Source organism: Dreissena polymorpha, chromosome 15, assembly GCF_020536995.1.
Source record: "Dreissena polymorpha isolate Duluth1 chromosome 15, UMN_Dpol_1.0, whole genome shotgun sequence".
NCBI classification, from domain to species: Eukaryota; Metazoa; Mollusca; class Bivalvia; order Myida; family Dreissenidae; genus Dreissena; species Dreissena polymorpha.
The window spans coordinates 63738039-63757586 of record NC_068369.1 but is presented as its reverse complement, the minus strand read 5'-3'; the positions used below and the strand labels follow the sequence as shown (position 1 = coordinate 63757586).

General features: G+C 35.4%; 1 protein-coding gene across 3 annotated transcripts in view; it reads left to right on the top strand.

Moving 5' to 3' along the window:
- LOC127861107 (attractin-like protein 1) overlaps positions 1–17290 on the top strand; it is an 81310-nt gene extending 64020 nt beyond the window's left edge. For 2 of the 3 annotated variants that reach the window (XM_052399482.1, XM_052399480.1), the window contains 6 exons: positions 2386–2400; positions 5148–5206; positions 5679–5757; positions 7374–7508; positions 10214–10367; positions 12326–17290. In XM_052399482.1, the coding sequence (XP_052255442.1) occupies positions 2386–2400; positions 5148–5206; positions 5679–5757; positions 7374–7508; positions 10214–10367; positions 12326–12405 (522 nt within the window). In that variant the 3' untranslated portion in view covers positions 12406–17290. The remainder of the gene's footprint in view (positions 1–2385; positions 2401–5147; positions 5207–5678; positions 5758–7373; positions 7509–10213; positions 10368–12325) is intronic. The other variant, XM_052399481.1, reaches the window with a different exon arrangement.
- Positions 17291–19548: the final 2258 nt, after the last annotated feature.

Genomic DNA, 19548 nt, shown 5'->3' with positions numbered 1-19548 from the left:
AATGAAAAACAGATTTGTATCACTAAATCTCGACGAAGCAACAAACAAAAATAATGACAAAGTGTTGAATATTCTTGTCCAATATTTTGATGTTGAGAATAATAAAGTAGCCATTGACAATATGCTACAGAGATATGGTGTTGTTAATATTGTAAATAGAAATAGATGTTTGTAACATAAATTAGCAAGCAATAAAAACTATATGAGACAGTGATTTTATATGTCACTATTGCTTAAGTATAATCAAAAAGTTCCTTTGCATACAGTTGAAAATATAAATAGAAAATGAATTGCCTTTTGACTAACTTTTGTGTGTTCCTTATCAAATACATGAAGCTTTTTAAATATTTGTGTATGTTTTTTTTAAGAAAATAGAATTACCAGTACAGCTACAGGCACCCTTTAAATGCGTCGAATCCAGGAGCTCCTGGGGGCCTCCGGCCCCCTGGACCCCGGCCCCACCGAGGGCCCTGCGGCCCCAAGGCCGTTCAGGATTTTCAAAATTTCAAACTTTGACTCCTGCAAGTTATCACACATGCATGTTGCTTGCCCTGAGCATGACCTACCTGGCGTGTGAGTGGGTCTTACACTGTATGTAAGGACCATAATCACAAAATATCTCAGCATACACAGGGTTCGCACAGACCTTGAAAATTGCATGAAAATCAAGGTTTATCTTGAAAAGTGCTTAAAAACGATCTGGAGTGCTTAAAAGTGCTTATTTTCAACCATAGCCTTGAAAAGTGCTTAGAAAGTGCTTGAATTTGGCTGGAAAAGTGCTTGAAAATGAAACAACAACAATTAAAAATGTTAAAAACAGATTTATTATTTCCAAGCTTTCAGATAATAATTTAGCGAAAAATGTTGTCAGTATTGGACACTAAAATAATATACATTTTTCAGTATGTCGGACTAAAAAGGTGCTTGAATTTGGATTTTTTTCCCTTGAAAGTGATTAAAAAGTGCTTGAATTTCATGCAAGAAAATCTGTATGAACCTTGATACAGTCAGTTTAACCCTTATCCTCTTAGATACGTATTTTCATGCATTATTAGTTTCTTAGAAAGTTATATTTTATTTAAGACCTTTCTTACTCAAGTTACTAGATTCAAGTTTTTAAGGCTTGACTTTCAAACCTTAGATACTGATGAGCAACAAACAGCATAAAACCTGAACAGAATGTGAATTACTCGCAGGCTGTTATGCTTTTATGCTGTTTGCACATAGCCATTTTCACTTTGCTTCTAAGTGGGAAAGGGTTAAACAATCTCTTTGCCATAATTATCAGTTAATTAAAGCTAACATTCAGTTTTAAAACTTCCCATGTTGACTCATTGATTTTTTGTAAACACCATAAGTTTTGTTTTCTTCTTTTGTTTTACTCAAGTATTTGCATTTATGCTAAGAGTGTGTGTATTGCTTTTGTGTTTGACATGCAATCCTTTAAACATATCTTATATACCTTTTCTAAAACAGTTGCAAGTAATCTGTTCAGATTATGAAGACAGTATGATATTAGCTTAAATCTTTTTTAAAAGATGAAAAGAAAAACAAAGAAAAATGACAAGACTCTTGTTACTTGACTGATATGATCTACTCTGTAAGATCTGACATGGTTGGAATTGAAGATTGTGCCCTTATTGTAAAAAACACACTTGAATGACACACCCATCCTCAGACTTGGCAGAAAATTGATCTTGTATTGTTATTTGTATTAAAAAGCATTAAAAGAGAATTAAAATTGGATTTAATTCTTATGTAGCTACTCTGTGATTTGTATATGCACCAGAGCAAAAAAATCTTTCTGTGGCACAGTAGAATGAAAACACTACAGATATCAACTTAATTCCTTCTAGTTTTGTAAGATTGGAGAAAGAAGCATGAACTAGTGGTAATCAGAATACATGTGTGGAAAAACAATAATGCAGGGTTTAAAAAGTCGGATTACATAGTTTGAATGTAGTTACAAATATAATCGCCTCACACAACATTCGATTATGCTTTGAATGAATCAACATTATTGTTTTATGCAAAAAATAAATATTTTTGACTCAGATGAATGTGCTCATTTTGAGCCGCCACATTTTCATTTTTAATGGTATTGTTTTGTAAGAATAGACAAAGTGTAGAAAAAACTACATGTAATCAAAAGTATTTGGGTACAGCTTTTCATTGAGTTCTAGAGTATAATACCAAAGAAATTGAAAGTATTAAAACTGCATTATAATTAAATAATTTATTATCACAGCACATTATATTGAATCAAAGTGTGCATTATTGTTATTTGTTGCTTTCATTATTTCTAAAAGGTGATAATCTAGGGTATTTGTGTCGTGTCTTTCGTACACTCAAACAACTGAAACTTCTTTTTTTTTTCATTTGCAGGTGTCATTTTCACAGGTTCAGTCTTTTGAAATCTTTCCTGCAAACATCCTAGATTATCATTCTCAGTGAGCCTGGCTCTGAATACACGAGGTTGAATGCATGTGCATAAAGTGTGATCCCAGACTAGCCTGTGCAGTTCGCACACGCTTATGAGGGACGAAACTTTCAGCTTTTATTGTGTTTTTACATTCAGGGAGGTCACTTCTTAGCAAGAATCCAGTTAAGACAAAAAGTGTTCTTCCTGAAAAGGACTACACAGGCTATTTTGGGACAAAATTTTATGCACATGCATTAAACTCCATTATCGCAGATCGAGGCTCAAGTATTTTCTCTGAGCTCTACACCTATAGGCTATAACGATGCTATGCTATCAAGAAAATGGATTCAAATGTCGGACCTGAATTTTGTTAATGTGCAAAGCGATGAACAATTCCAAAACATTTAGATGAGCAAAAATGTTAAAATGATCACCATTAATGTTTGAATGTTTGTATGAGATAATTTTTTATTCATTCTGTTTTAAGCTCACCTGAGCACAACTTGCTCATGGTGAGCTTTTGTGATTGTCTGTTGTCCATCATCCTTTGTCAGTTTTCTGTGCAAAATTTTTGTCCAGGCTATTTCTCAGCAACTAATGACCGGAATTCAATGAAACTTTATGGGAAGCTTCACTACCAAGAGGAGATGTGCATATTATCAGCGGGTTCTGGTCGGATGATTTTTTACAGAATTATGGCCCTTTGAAATTTTCCATTAACTGTACATAAAGTGCAATTCTTGTCCGGGCTATTTCTCAGCAACTTTTGACCGGAATTCAATGAAACTTTATGGGAAGCATCACTACCAAGAGGAGATGTGCATATGATCAGCGGGTTCTGGTCGAATGATTTTTCAGAGAGTTATGGCCCTTTGAAATTTTCTATAAAAAAATTATTGTCCCCCCAACTACTGTGCCCTCAAGACGTTTCCTTTTATCTGAATATATAGTGCAATATTGTGACAAAAAAAAACTTTGGGGAGCATCACCCGTCTCCGACGGTTTCTTGTTAGTCAAATGTTAATGAAACTTGGTCAGAACATTTGTTCTTATGATATCAGGGCTGACATAAAAAATTGTTCCTTTCCCTTGAAAAAACGTGGCAGCCTTTGGGCGGGGTGTTTTTCTTTATATGGCTATAATACAACCTTGTAAGCACTCTAGCAGTCGCATTTATGGTACAATCTTTATGGAACTTGGCGTCTGGGCATATTTCCTAAAATGAATATAGTTAAATTTTATATAAACGCTAGAAGACACATTTGAAGTGCAATCTAAATGAAACTTAGTCACAATACTTGCTCTAGTTGCTTTTCAGTTGAGTTATGCTAATCTTTCGCTATATAAGCCAAATTTATTGGCCAATCTTCATGAAACTTGTTCAGAACATTTTGTTTCTATGAAATCTCGGCTGAGATTGAAATTGTGTCATGTGAGCTCAAAAACTAGGTCACTAGTTTAAATAAAAAAACACATGTTAATACATGTACTGTAGAATTCACTTTTTGGTCCGATCTTCATGAACCAGCTCACACTTTTTCAGAATAGTCAAGTTTCTTAGGTCTCAGGTGAGCGCCTCAGGGCCCATGGCCTTCTTGTTTTCAGTTTAGAGTTCCTTTGATCGTGTAGCATCATAACTTGGCATGCATGTGCTTAACAGTGATTTGGTAGCTTTCACACTTCAAGCAATAGCTGTATCATATATAAAATTTACTGGTACCTGCTGCATTATCATTCCCTTATATTTATCTGAATATGCTTTTCTGTTTGCCTTTTGCAACTAAAATGAAGTAACTTGGTGTTTTAAAATACTGTTTTGGTTGTGAACATGTTTCTTGGAAGCTTCATTGCACATGATTACCATAGATCAATGCCGTCTGGACATGTGGACAGGGTTCTCAAATGTGGGTGTCCTATCAGCCTGTATACAAAGTAACATTGTGCACCATTGTAAGAACTAGGGCATGCACATATGTATGTTCTGCAGGCAGCTTTTTCACATACTGGTATATGAGCTTGTATCTGGGAAAACATGGCTTAATGTGTGTGCGTAAAGTAGCATTCCTGATTAGCCTGTCAGTCAGCACAGGCTTATCTGGGATGACAATTTCCGCTTGTATGGAATCATTCGTAATTCACTTCTAAACAAAAATGCAGTCTGGTTGGATAATGTTGTTCTAGATTAGCTGGCTAATTTCTAAAGTATTGTTTTCTCAAAGATACTGTCATATATGTGTATTGCAACTTTGATTCCTTCTATTATGTTCATTATCTAGTAATTATCTGTGCTTGGTGTTTATTGCTGTCAGCATTCTCTGCAATTAAATGCTTTGCTGCCATCTCTGTGCAGGGTTACATTCTACTATGTCCACTTAAGTTAGGTGAACACTGCAAATTGTTACAAATACTAACTTCCTGTTGTGGTGTCAAATCGTTTTTGAAAAAATCTGATGCAGTGTGAAGATGAAATCAACTATATTAATACCTGCTTATGTTATATTTAGGTGAACTTGATATCATATTAAAATATTTTTTTAAATACATTGAGCACAGCTGGAGATTGCATTTACCATGTTTTGTTAATGATATATTATAAGTTGTAAATCCTCAAATCTGTTTTTATGATGTTGTTTTTGTTCATTTGTTGTTTGACAGCAGAAAATATTTTCTGATGTTATCAAATCAATATTTTAAAATAGTCTATTAAACAACGTCTTTCTTTCAGATCTCATTCTCCCAGTTCCCCAAGATCGACCTGGTGCATTTCTTTGTCACATTCTTCAGGTAAGAATCTAATTTTGTATTATGTTTTTCAGCTTTTAGCTTGATTTTTAAAAGAAAAGTCTAGCTATTCTACTTTCCCAAGCGTTGGCTTACTTGTAAGGTTAAAGTGTTTTGTTTGTTAGTTTCTCAGGAATGGTTGCATGGATTTCATTTAAATTTTACAGATGTATTCCAGGTTTATTGAACACTTACATGTATTCTAGACATCTTGTACCAAAACCCACATCCCCCATCGGTATTGCTAATTGGATAAGTGGGGTCAAGGTCGCTGTAATTTAAAATGCAAAATGAATTTAACTAATAAAATGATACATTATGCCTTTGCATTAAGCCCTGTTTTCCCAGAGCAGGGCTCAAATATAGGACTTAGGGTTTACTCGCATTTCATTATTACCTTTAGTTGATTTCAGCTGTTATTTGATTGCTTGTGTGTTGAATACAGCTGTTATGTGATAGCTCATGTTGATTACAGCTGTTTCCTGTCCTTGCTGATCATAGCCGCAGTGCTGTACAAGATCAAACACAAGTATGACAGCTACAGGAGGAGACAGGTAAGTGCTGTACAAGATCAAACACAAGTATGACAGCTACAGGAGGAGACAGGTAGGTGCTGTACAAGATCAAACACAAGTATGACAGCTACAGGAGGAGACAGGTAAGTGCTGTACAAGATCAAACACAAGTATGACAGCTACAATAGGAGACAGGTAAGTGCTGTACAAGATCAAACACAAGTATGACAGCTACAGGAGGAGACAGGTAGGTGCTGTACAAGATCAAACACAAGTATGACAGCTACAGGAGGAGACAGGTAGGTGCTGTACAAGATCAAACTCAAGTATGACAGCTACAGGAGGAGACAAGTAGGTGCTGTACAAGATCAAACACAAGTATGACAGCTACAGGAGGAGACAGGTTAGTGCTGTACAAGATCAAACACAAGTATGACAGCTACAGGAGGAGACAGGTAGGTGCTGGGTAGGAGCCACAGCAGTTTTGCTGGTTTAAATTTGAATTTCTGCTAAAATATCAAACATTTTTTAGCAATGCAAGATTCGCTTCTGGCAGCTTATGATAACTACGTCGTGCCTCCAACCTTATGCAGAGCCAAACTTGTGTTTGCTGGTAAATGCTTGGATATCATTGCTGGAAATTCACCTGAAATATATTGTGACACAAAATATAAAAACAAGCATTTTGTATCTCGTTAAATCTGTTACCATACCACATCAAGCGTTGAAATTTTCGATGTTGCTATAATGAACACTGATTTTTTTATTGTTTAACTTGATTTAAAGAAATATTTGTTGATTTTGAGTATTTATGTGGCTCTAAAAAAGATAGCCATTGATAAATAATTACCATTATTAATTTTCCTACATAGTTTAACCTAATTATCCTCTGTGAATAAAACCATTATTGAATTCAGCACAAAGTATTACCCAGTTCTGCACAATTCAGCCTTCACAGGTACATTTATGCTGGTTTAGAACTGAACATTTGTCCCAAAACTATTACTCTGGTTAATTTAACCAAACCTTATAATGTTGGGGAAAAAAACTGTGAGATTGTTTCAAATAAATGTGCCACCATCTTGGAAAATCTGGCTTCATACATTTGAATTTTCTCAATTTCTGCCGTTTTGGAATTGTTCATGTAAAAAAGTCTTTTCTTGATGAAAATCCTGTCTATATGTAAAGTGTCGTCCCTGACTAGCCTGTGAGGAATGACCAAGTTAGACATCACTTTATCCACGCCCATTAAGCTTGGCTTTTCCTAGACACCAGCTCAAATTGATATTTAACATCACTGATTACATTATTGCCTCAGCATTCCTAGTCTTTAATTGATGCTAATCCTGGTGAAACAGAAGTAAACAGACCACTCTTTTGAGAATATGGCGAGGTATAAAATAATTTGACCCTTTCCGAACTAGCAGACTGTTCATGTTGTATGCTGTTTGCTGCTCATCAGTACCCTCGGGTAGGAAATGAAGCCTTTAAAACTTGAATATAGTAAGAAAGATCTGTAATGTAAGTTGATTTTCTAAGAGACTACAAACACGTCAAAATGCATATGTTAGTGGTTACATTCCACCTTTAAAAAGAATATTACCATGTTTAAAATAATGGAAGATTGCACATGACTGTTTTCACTTTATTCTCAGCGGATGATGGTTGAGATGGAGGAGATGGCCAGTCGTCCCTTTGCTATGGCCCTCCTGGAGATAGAACCCAAGTCTGCTGACCAGGCAGGGGCAGATAAGAAGGACACCAACCCAGATCTACGCAAGAGAAAACGAGTAGGTGGCAGGCGTTCAGGAGGATCTATTAGTTGTTAGCTCGGCTGTTTTCGGAGAAAACCCGAGGTATTGTCATAGCCAGCTCGTCGTGTCGTGTCGTCCGCCATCCGCCGGCATCGTGCTTAAACTTGGACATTTTGCTCTTTAATCAAAGTGCTTCCACCTACAACTTTGAAACTTCACATGTAGACGCACCTTGATGAGTTTTACACGCCACACCCATTTTTGGGTCACTAGGTCAAATGTCAAGGTCACTGTGACCTCTAAAAAAAATAATCTGACAAGCTTTCATTTATTAAAAAATGCACCCGCAGCAGAGCGTTGGCACCCATTATGCTCTTGTTTTAAATTTAAGCATGTGCAGAATTTTCGTGCAGAAATTAGCCTTTTGAAAATACACAATTCTTGTTTGAATGTCAGACATGTGACCACAAGCCTTGAAATGCGATCAATATAACAAACAATGAAACTCCTGAAAAATGTCATGAAAGAAATTCTTGTTCTTATCCTTTTATAAAAGAGCACCATTTTGTAAACATAAAATGATTGAAACTAGGATCATCACTTTGGAACAGTAAATACAAAGGATTTGGGGTTTTAACCGTTTTTAGGCTAGCCAAATCTCACACTTATCCCGAAATAATTTCAAACCAAACACACGTCCATAGCGTGGGAACAGTGGTCTAGTGGTAGGATGCTGGTCTAAGGATCAGAAGGTCCCTGGTTCGAATCCCGCTCGAGGCACTGGATTTTTCTGAGCAAAAAATTAATCCCACACTTGCTCCTCTCCACCCAGGTGTATAAATGGGTACCTGTGAGGGAAATAAGTCAATGTGCCGTGGCTGCCTTCTGCGCCATATGTAAATGGACGACTTAAATCCTAGTGATTGGGGGGTTAATGTCGAAGTCGGCTTAAGATGCATAAGTTATCGAAGCAGACTATAAACCGCACCTTTAACCTTTTAACCTATGCAGACAGAAAAACAAGAGGCCCATGAGGGCCTGAATCGCTCTACTTCTATAAACACTGTGCAAGTTTGGAAAGAATAAGATGGAAACTGTGTACTTAATCGCGCAAACAAGGAGAATTTTCTCAAATTCAAGGGGAGATTATTGTGTACTTATTTCTCCGATGCTGCTCATACTCAATAGGGTTCAAGTCCTCATTGATTTAAAGATACTGTGCAAATTTGGATGAAAACCGTGGAATTATTTGCGTAAAACAAGTGGGATTTCAAAATTTTCTCATATTCAAGGGGAAGTCATTCTGGACTTATTGCTTCGATATTGCTCTTTTTAAAAAAGGGTTTGAGTCCTCATTGATACAAAGACACTGTGCAAGTTTGCCAAGAATTGGATGAAAATTATGGACTTTATCACATAAAAAAACTGAATTTTCATTTTTTTCTCAAATTCAAGGGGAGATAATTCTGGACTTATAACTCCGATATTGCTCATTTTCGGTAGGGTTTGACTCATCATTCAGATAAAGACACTGTGCAATTTGAGAAATGATTGGATGAAAACTGTGGACTTTATTGCGTAAACAAGCCTTATTTCACAATTTTCTCAAATTCAAGGGGAGATCATTCTGGACTTTTTAATCTGATGTAACCCATTTTGAATAGGGTTCGAGTCCTCATTAATATAAAGACACTGAAAAAGTTTGAAAAAAATCGGATGAAAACTGTGGACTTTATCGCGTAAACAAGAAAAAGTCTAACGCACGCACGGACGACGGAAACCACGCCATGACATAAGCTCTTCAGGCCTTTGGCCAGTAGAGCTAAAAAATGACTTAACAATCAAGTATAACACATAATTAAAATGTTCTGGTGTTGTAGATAAAAGAAATCAAATAGGGGATATGAATTAATGTAATTATTATTCAAAGAAACATGGAAAATGTATGAAATATATTAAAATATATAAGCCTAGCGTTTTATTTACAGAAAATTGTTTAAGAAAGAGTGTAGATTAAGTTCATGCAATTTTTTTTTTAAAGCTGTGCGGCTAAAAACCTCTGGAGACTGAAATATGATAATAATTATAAACTGGTTGAATGTCTGTCTTTTTATCTTCAAATATAGCACAGTGTTCATCAGTTTGAATATCTTCACATGAAAACCCTTGATATGCATTTCAACACTAAGGTTGTATAATAGTGCATGCAAAACCTAGTGTGTAATAAGCATACCTTTGATTGTGTGAGTCCAGTTTAAACCTTTTTATTTAGTTTGATTGCATCAAAATCCTTAGGCTTATTGAAGCTGTCTTTAGTTCGTTTCCTGGTTAGAACCAGTACTGAGTGTCTTTTGGAAAGATCTAAAGAATGCTCTTACTGTGGGGATCGAACCATGCTAGGTGGACACCATATCTACTATGACACAACAACATTTATACAGGAGCCTCTTACTGGAAATTGAGCGTAATGCATGTGCTTTAAGTGTCATCTCAGATTACCGTGTGCAATCTGCACAGGCTCATCAGGGACAACACTTGCACTTCATGTTATTTTCATGTTAAGGAAGTCTCCTCTTATTGAAAGCAAGTGTAGGCAGAAAGTTTTGTCCCAGATTAGCCTGTGCAGACTTCTCAGGCTTAACTGGGACCACACTTTTAAGCACATGCTTTAATTCCCTTTTTCACAGAGCAAAGCTTATATATAAACATGTAGTACAAACAAAACATGTTACCATTGCCAGGTGTCTGAGAGACTGAGCCATATTGCCATGGAGCCACTACACCACCAGAAGGCTGCAGTCCTCTCGCTTTTCATTCAGCTCCCTTCTGGGGACCTGGACTGGGCCCCACCCGGAAACTCAGGGCTTGCAATTGGCAGCACCCTAATCTCTATAGGTGAGTGTAACCCATAGCAAAACAATCTGCAGGCATAAGTCTCTTAAGTTGAGTGTTACCCATAGTAACGCAATCTGCAGGCATGAGTCTCTTAAGTTGAGTGTTACCCATAGCAACACAATCTGAAGGCATTAGTCTTTCCAGTTGAGTGTTACCCATAGCAACACAATCTGCAGGCATAAGTCTCTTCAGTTGAGTGTTACCAATAGCAACACAATCTGCAGGCATAAGTCTCTCAAGTTTAGTGTTACCCATAGCAACACAATCTGAAGGCATTAGTCTTTAAAGGTGTGTTTTTCCCATAGCAACACAATCTGGAGGCATTAGTCTCTCAAGTGAGTGTCACCCATAGCAACACAATCTGAAGGCATTAGTCTCTCCAGTTGAGTGTTACCCATAGAAACACAATCTGAAGGCATTAGTCTCTCAAGTTGAGTGCTACCCATAGCAACCCAATTAGTCTCTCAAGTGAGTGTTACCCATAGCAACACAATCTGAAGGCATTAGTCTTTCCAGTTGAGTGTTACCCATAGCAACACAATCTTCAAGCACTAGTCTCTCCAGTTGAGTGCTACCCATAGCAACACAATATGAAGACATTAGTCTCTCCAGTTGAGTGCTACCCATAGCAACACAATCTGCAGGCATAAGTCTCTCAAGTTGAGTGTTACCCATAGCAACACATTCTGAAGGCATTAGTCTTTAAAGATGTGTTTTTCCCATAGCAACACAATCTTCAAGCACTAGTCTATCAAGTTGAGTGTTACGCATAGCAACACAATCTGAAGGCATTAGTCTTTAAAGTTGAGTGCTACCCATAGCAACCCAATTAGTCTCTCAAGTGAGTGTTACCCATAGCAACACAATCTGAAGGCATTAGTCTCTCCAGTTGAGTGCTACCCATAGCAACACAATCTGAAGGCATTAGTCTTTAAAGATGTGTTTTACCCATAGCAACACAATCTGAAGGCATTAGTCTCTCCAGTTGAGTGCTAACCATAGCAACACAATCTGAAGGCATTTGTCTCTCCAGTTGAGTGCTACCCATAGCAACACAATCTGAAGGCACTAGTCTATCAAGTTGAGTGTTACCCATAGCAACACAATTTGAAGGCATTTGTCTTCAAAGGTGTGTTTTTCCCATAGCACTAGTCTATCAAGTTGAGTGTTACCCATAGCTACACAATCTGAAGGCATTCACTAGAGAAGTAGGTCTTACCAGATACAATGTACAACCCAATTTGTAGTTATACTCTATTGGCAGTTGTTATTCTTAGTGACACAATCTTTAGAAGTTAGTCTCAATTGTTAATTGTATTTCATAGCAAAACAATTTTCAAACCAAAACTTAACCCGTCTCTGAGCAAATTATTTGCATATTGGAATTCTTAGGTTTATTTGACCAACTGATATATTCTTATCGATCAGAAAAACCAGCCTTCCCAATGTGAGAACTAGTTAAAATAATTAAATCAAATAGGTGCCGTTCTCATATTTTATAACCCTACCTGTTGTCTTTGCTCTAATGTTATTCTAACCTTAACCCTGCCCACTCACAAGCAAGGTGAAAATGGCTATGTGCAAACAGTATAAAACCAGAATAGCCTGCAAGTAACTCGCATACATTAGGTTACGTTCAGGTTTTATGCTTTTTGCTACGAGTCAGGATCTTAGGGTTGGAAATGCATCCTTTCAAACTTGAATATATTAAGAAAGAACAATGTACTTAAATTTAATTTGATTTTCTATAGGACTTCAAATGCGTCAAAGTGCGTTTCTGAGTGGTAACGGGTTAGTACACTGACTGAATCATTTTTTATTCCAGATTGTGTTAAACATTCTTTCTTTGGCTGGGTCTGTTTTGAGTGCTGACCTTTTGTGAGAAATATGAGTATCTACCTGAAATCTCATCATGATAGAAGAATTTAAAAAAATGTATGTTTTCTTTTTTTCTGCAGGTCACCAAAGAAAACAGAGCATTGAATTTCCAAAAGCTGAAAAGACCAAACATAAGAAAGCTTTTGATACAAATGTTTAGCATTCACCAAAACTTCTATTTATTGTGCATAATTATTTTCTCATATCTTTGTAACTGTTTAATTATCTTTTGCTTTAGGCTGTGATTTTTTTCTTGTTCCAAGTGTGCACAGTATGTCTTTAAATATGTTGAAACAGTCAATCTGGATATATTGAGGAGAAAGTTGACACTGAATCAAAAGCATGCAGAAGCCCATTTTCACTTGTATTATTGTCTGTAATTGTCGGTAATTTCTACATGTGTTCATACTTACTGTACTTGCCTAACAGAAATGTTTGTGGCCATGATTTTTTTCCTATCATCATTTGAATGTATAAATAGTGACATAATTATGTAAAATAGCCAAGTTAAAATTGTAATGTTTTCCTAATTGTATATATATGAGCTTTTCTCATAGTTTTTTCTATTATACAGATTTTTCAGATGCTAGATACATTAATGCTGCAATCTTATTTAGGAGCAGCTGACTCAATGAAAGATAAAGCAGTTGCTGTTATTATATACTGGATGTAGAGCTGGACTTTGTTGGCTCAAAATCACTGAAGTCAAAGTTGTGGATACCTTACTCTTCACAACCCATTATTATCTTGTATTGAATAAATATGGTAAGCTGAAAACTTTAATTCCAGTTATAGCTTATGTTGAAGTTGTTTTTGTCCTGAAATGTTTTCACTTTTATTGTTGTTTCCTTTCTCGAAATTTATAAGCATATATTACATAATACAAAAGTTATGTCCCTTTTTCAACTAAGAAATTCTATAATATCTTGATTATTTATATATAAGCAATATAACTTTTCTGTCATGTGGCATCTTGGTCCTCCACAAACAAATTCAAATTATGTCCCAAGAGTAAAAATTTGCCATGCCCTGAAGATCACAAGATTAATATAGGCTTTTATAGCACAATAACTCAAAAATAGTTTCCTCTGAAACCCAAAGTCCCATAAGTTTAATATTTGGTGTACTAGTATAGAATTGTGCAAAGGTTCTGAACAAAGTGTTTTAGAACCATGCCCCTGTGTTTAAACTGGCCACGCCCAAAGGATAATATTTATTTATGGAATCATCTTGCTACGTATTATGACATGTAATACCACAGGGGCATTCTTTGTCATTATTATGACAAGCTCTAGCTGTTATCTTTACATGCACTATTATTACTAGTGTATTTCACAAGACTGTCAATGATTTACTCAAACAATTCACATGATGATTTCATTGCACCCCTAATTTGTGGCATGGTTTGTTATTTATAACCATGTCTGTTTATGTCAAACCCTTACCAGAACCATTATTGGGCTACACATAATTTTGCCCATCTAGCTGATAATTGTATTGGGTTACACATAATTTTAATCATCTAGCTGTTAATTGTATTGGGCTTTACATATATGTAGCTGTTCATTACTAGTCTTCTGAATCCTTCACATCAGTATCAGTATAATGTTGTTGTGCTTGTAGTTAACTCATAAAAATAGATACTTTGTATTAAAAGTATGGAGATTTTCAATGGGGGACTTTGTCTTCATCTAAAATGTTTACCAATGGAATTCTGAAGTAAATATCGCCCCATTGGTGAAAAAAAGTACCACATGTTTTCTAATTTCAATGTCACATGGTACCTTTTTGCACCAAAGTGGCGATATCTATCTTAATGTCAAGGAGATTGTGCTCTTTCCCAGTTGTGGGACCAGTACTGCCTTTCATGTTCTAGTACATGTAGAAGATTTTTACCAATTTAATGTAATATTTTCTGCTGTTTATCATTCTGCACATATTCCTGTTTTCTAAGCAATGTTACACGTATGTAAATTGGTTGCGTTAAAATGTATTTTGTTAACACTTACAATATATCAGTGACACATTTTGTCAATATATTTTGAAATTGTACGATTTGTTTATATTTTGTTGTCCTGAAACACTATATTATCTGTGTGCATATTGAAAATCAGTTTGTTATCACATTATATGGTTATATTTCACTGTCTATATTTGTGCTGTATTAATATTGAACATGGTTGTGCACACATATAAGAGTTGGTTCGTTGGGAAAGCTAGGATTCATGCATGTGCGAGGAGTATTATAAGGGCCAGATTAACCTATGCAGTTCACACTGGCTAATTAGGGATGACTTTCCACCTCGACTTGATTTTCCTTTAGAGGATACTTGCTTTAATAAAAATAATCCATGAAAGCAGAAAGATGTCCCTTATAAGCCTGTGCACACTGAACAGGCTGTTGTGGGTAAATACTCTACAGACATGCATAAAGCCTGGTTTTCCCAGTGTGTTATTCATAATATTGTATATACTTGTTCATGGTATGTATGGAATAAATGAAGTCAGTGTCTATTTTTATTGAGCTAGTCTTTCATTATATGTGAATTTTATTGAATTAATACACCAGGCATAAAAAATAAACCACGTTTGATCAAGGTCCTATGGCTTTAAACTTAAATCAGTAATTGAAACTTACAGCCACTTTTGACTTCATGATAAAATGAAATATTTAAATATAGAATTTAAAAGGTTTAATTGTATGGATTAGGTTTCTTATAAAAATAGGTTCTCTATGCTGCTGCAATTATATATTTTTTATAAGCGTGTTTCTTCTTAACAGGCTGGTAGGTCATGTAAGTTTTGTGTTACTGAAACCAGGTCTTTAAATGTGAAAGGTTATTCGGTGGATCACTGTTTTATCTCAAATTTAACTTAAAACCAAAATTGGTTATTTCTTTCTTTTAATTTATGTATATATTTTTTAAGTTGAAAAAGACCAACAGCCTGACAGAACCCTACAAAGGCTTGACTGCTTCTCTATTAGACATCATTGTTGATTAAAACTAAACACTTGCTCGATGCCATTGTGATTGCCAAACTGCTTTTGAAGGATCAGACCATTTGAGTCACGTTCTGAGAAAACTGGGTTAAATGCATGTGCGTAAAGGGTTGTCCCAGATTAGCCTGTGCAGTCCACACAGTCTAATCGGGGACGACACTTCCTGCCTTAACTGGATTTTCGTGTAGAAGAGACTTCCTTTAAACAAATAATACCATAAAAGCGGAAAGTTTTGTCCCTGATTTGCCTGTGCGGATGGTGATACTCTACGCACATGCATAATGCCCAGTTTTCTCAGAACACGACTCATTCAGTCACAGGTTCACTCACCCTGAATTATGTCATACTTTACTGTGAATTGTATGTTACCTTCTTACACTGATTTGTTAATTGCAATGCTAGTTATTTTGAGCAAGAGTGGACAGAGAAACAAAATTTCACTTAGACTGAGGTTACAAAATAGCAATAGAGTGCTATAACTTACTTGATGTGGTAATGTTCAGGCAAATCTAATGTACATACATACCCCACCCCCCCCCCCCCCCCCCCCCCCCCCCCCCCCTCATAGTTGGAGGAATATTTTTTGGTGTTGTCCGTCTCTCCGGAGCCATATCTTGGAAGTGCTTTGGTGGATTTCATTGAAACTTGGTATGAGTACATGTATATATATATGGATAATAGGATGATGCACACCAAATGGCATTGTACACCCTCTGATAATAACAGAGTTATGGCCCTTTGTATCTTGACAAAAATGTTTTTGTGTGTGTCAAGAGCCATATCTTGGAAGTGCTTTGGCGGATTTCATTGAAACTTAGTACGAGTATATATATGAATAAGAGGATGATGCACGCCAAATGATATTGTACACCATCTGTTAATAACAGAGTAATGTCCCTTTATATCTTGAAAAAATGCTTTTTTGTGTGTCAAGAGCCATATCTTGGAAGTGCTTTGGCGGATTTCATTGAAACTTGGTCTGAGTGTCCAGAAACATATTGGCCGGGGATATCAATTCAACGCATTTGCTATTGTTAAATAGAATACATGTTTACAACTGGTCTTATTTCTGTAAAAGAATACAAATCTTTATAAAGTTTGGCATCCAAAAAGCATTAAAGATGTAAATGTTTTGCATGACTTTCTGCTATATAAGTTTAATTGTGTATGCATTCCAAAATAACACCTAAAGTTGCTTATGGTGTAACACAGGAGGAACATTTGGGTCTATTATTACAAAAAAATATAGATATATATATATATATATATTATAAGTTTTACATATCAAAGAGGAAAAGCATTTAACTACCTCTTGAAATGTAAATTGAAGTACTTGACAATTATGTATCGTGATAAAGTGTGTATTTAATAAATTGATTATGCGTTTACATGTATACGTATTGATTGTTGTTGTATATGTATGTGGAAAAAGCAAAAACAAAAAATTACCGGTATTTTATTTCTATTATGTATGTGTTTGATTGAACAAGCAAGTATAAACCTAAATTATTTGAATGATGTACACGTGAGCAGGCAAGTCTGAAGCTGTGCTGGTGGCATTTGGCATAAGACCCATTTTTGCATGATACACTGTGTTATAAACTAATACTTTTTGGGTTATAGCTAAGCTTAATATAATTTGCTAATTGTCAGACCAGTTGTCATTCTGACAATGAACAACAATATTTGTATGTTTGTAAACAATTAACATTCTTTAAAATTATTTGAGTTTTTGTTTGCAATACTTAAATTCCACTTGGATACATATCAAAATGCTAATACAGAGTTTATTTGCAGGACAGTTTCATTTCTTCATTGTTCATTTCTGTCATTAATGAAATAATATATTATGATATAGTCTAGTTTAAGGTAATGCGTTTTTGTGAAAATAAAGTGCTCCTATATAACAACACTACTTGCTTTTTAAGAATGCTTCTGCTTATATTTTTGCATTCTCTTATTTATAAAAAAAAATGTTGATTTGAAATCCAAATATTGAGTAAAACAATGTATGCACAGATCTGAATAAATGTCACATTAACAATTAACTTGCTGCGTTATTAATAACTTCACACACTAGAACTTCCGTGGAAGTAATATTAACTTATTCAAGAAAAAAATGCTTAACAAGTTCAACTGGGTCAACAACAAATGAGGCTGAAATAGAGTACTATTACACATGAAGAGAAATGTTAACTGACGGTATTGATACACATTCAATTAAAACTTATTATCTAGCTCGTCTGACCACGCCTTTTGTCCGTTAGTTTGAAACTCGGTCATGTGATGTTAAAAACTAGGCAAATAAAAGAAACGGCTTATTAAAACTCTAGATGTCCTTTTATTTACAAATTATAAAACTTGCTCAGAATATTTTAAGCTCACCTGAGAACAAACTGCTCATGGTGAGCTTTTGTGATGGTCTTTTATCCATCTTTGGTTGTAAACATTTATCTTGTTAACACTCTAGTGTCCAGATTTATTGTCCAATCTTTGTGAAACTTGGACAGAACATTTTCCCAAAATATAATTTAGCTGAAAATTATACATGCTGGCATAAAACCTTGTGCTGATTTCATCTAGCTACAAGAGGCTGGCATAAAACTTGTGTTCATTTTATCTAGATACATTTAGGCTGGCAAACAACTTGTGTACATTTTATCTAGATACACTGAGGCTGGCATAAAACCTTGTGCATATTTTATCTAGATACACTGAAGCTGGCATAGAGCCTTGTGTACATTTTATCTAGATACACTGAGGCTTAGCATAGAGCCTTTTGTACATTTTATCTAGATACACTGAGGCTGGCATAAAAGTTTATGTACATTTTATCTAGATACATTCTGGCTGGCATAAAGCCTTGTGTACATTTGATCTAGATACACTGAGGCTGGCATAAAGCCTTGTGTACATTTTATCTAGATACATTGAGGCTGGAATGAAACCTTGTGTACATTTTATCTAGATACACTGAGGCTGGCATAAAACCTTGTGTACATTTTATTAAGATACACTTAGAACTTTCAAACCAACAACTTATTTGCTTCATTTTAGTGTTCATTCAAATCACTTGTTTACATGAACTATACTCAAACTGGGTATTAGGATGCAGTTGTTTTTCGTTTATGCATGAGACAACTTTCTATTTGCATGTTCAGTTTTAAATGCAGAACACAGATAAAAGACTATACAAAATTTTACAGAATTGTTTTCACAATCATACAAAATAATACGAGTAACACATTAAACTAATATACATGTTCTGTAAAAAACTTTAAAAACAACAATAATATTAAATATAGGACTTTCATTTTCAAGTTTAACAATGTTTAACACTGATAAATGTGTGCGTCCATAAAAATATGTAATACATTCCTGGTTACACAACAAGTAAAATGATGTTGATGCATTTGGCACATGTTCAGATCATATTCCTTTGAGTTGATTCTCAGTAAATTAAAAATATTTACTTCATGTTTAAATTCTATTATTTAATGCTTGTTGTTTAATCTGTTATGTTTTCATACAAATCAACTTGCAATCTATCCATGCAAGCCACAAAAGGGCCTGGTAGTCCCTTAGAAAATTACATTTAAGTAAAGGCATTTATCGCTAGATTCAAGTTTTAAAGGCTTCATTTCCACTCCTTAGTTACTGATGAGCAGCAAACAGCATAAAACCTGAACAGACTGTGAGTTACTCGCAGGCTGTTCTGGTTGCTGGTTGCAAAAGCCATTTTCACTTTGCTTCTTATGGGGTAAGGGTTAAGCACCAGTATGATGCAAAATAATGATATATGATGTAAGTGTATTATGTAAACAGCTTCCTTCAAGTTATCATGATGGACCACTGACATACATAACAAATCACAATTAACTGAAGAATTTGAGTACACAATTATTAAAAAAACATGCATTTTCATTTTGTGACCGGTCTTTGTCTGTCGTCCGTCCGTCCGTCCACATTTGTTCGTAAACACTCTAGAGGCCACATTTATTGTTCGATCTTCATGAAACTTGGTCAGACGATTTGTCCCAATGATATCTCGATCGAGTTCGAAACTGGGTCATGCTGGGTCAAAAACTAGGTCACTAGGTCAAAAAAAAGAAAAAACTTGTAAACACTGTAGAAGTCACATTTCATGCCCAATCTTCATGTAACTTTGTCAAAAAGTTTGTCTTAATGATATGCTGGTTGAGTTCAAAAGTGGTTCAGGTCTGTTGAAAAACATGGCCGCCAGTGGGCAGGCAGTTTTCCTTATTTGGCTATAGAGAAACCTTGTAAACACTCTAGAAGTCA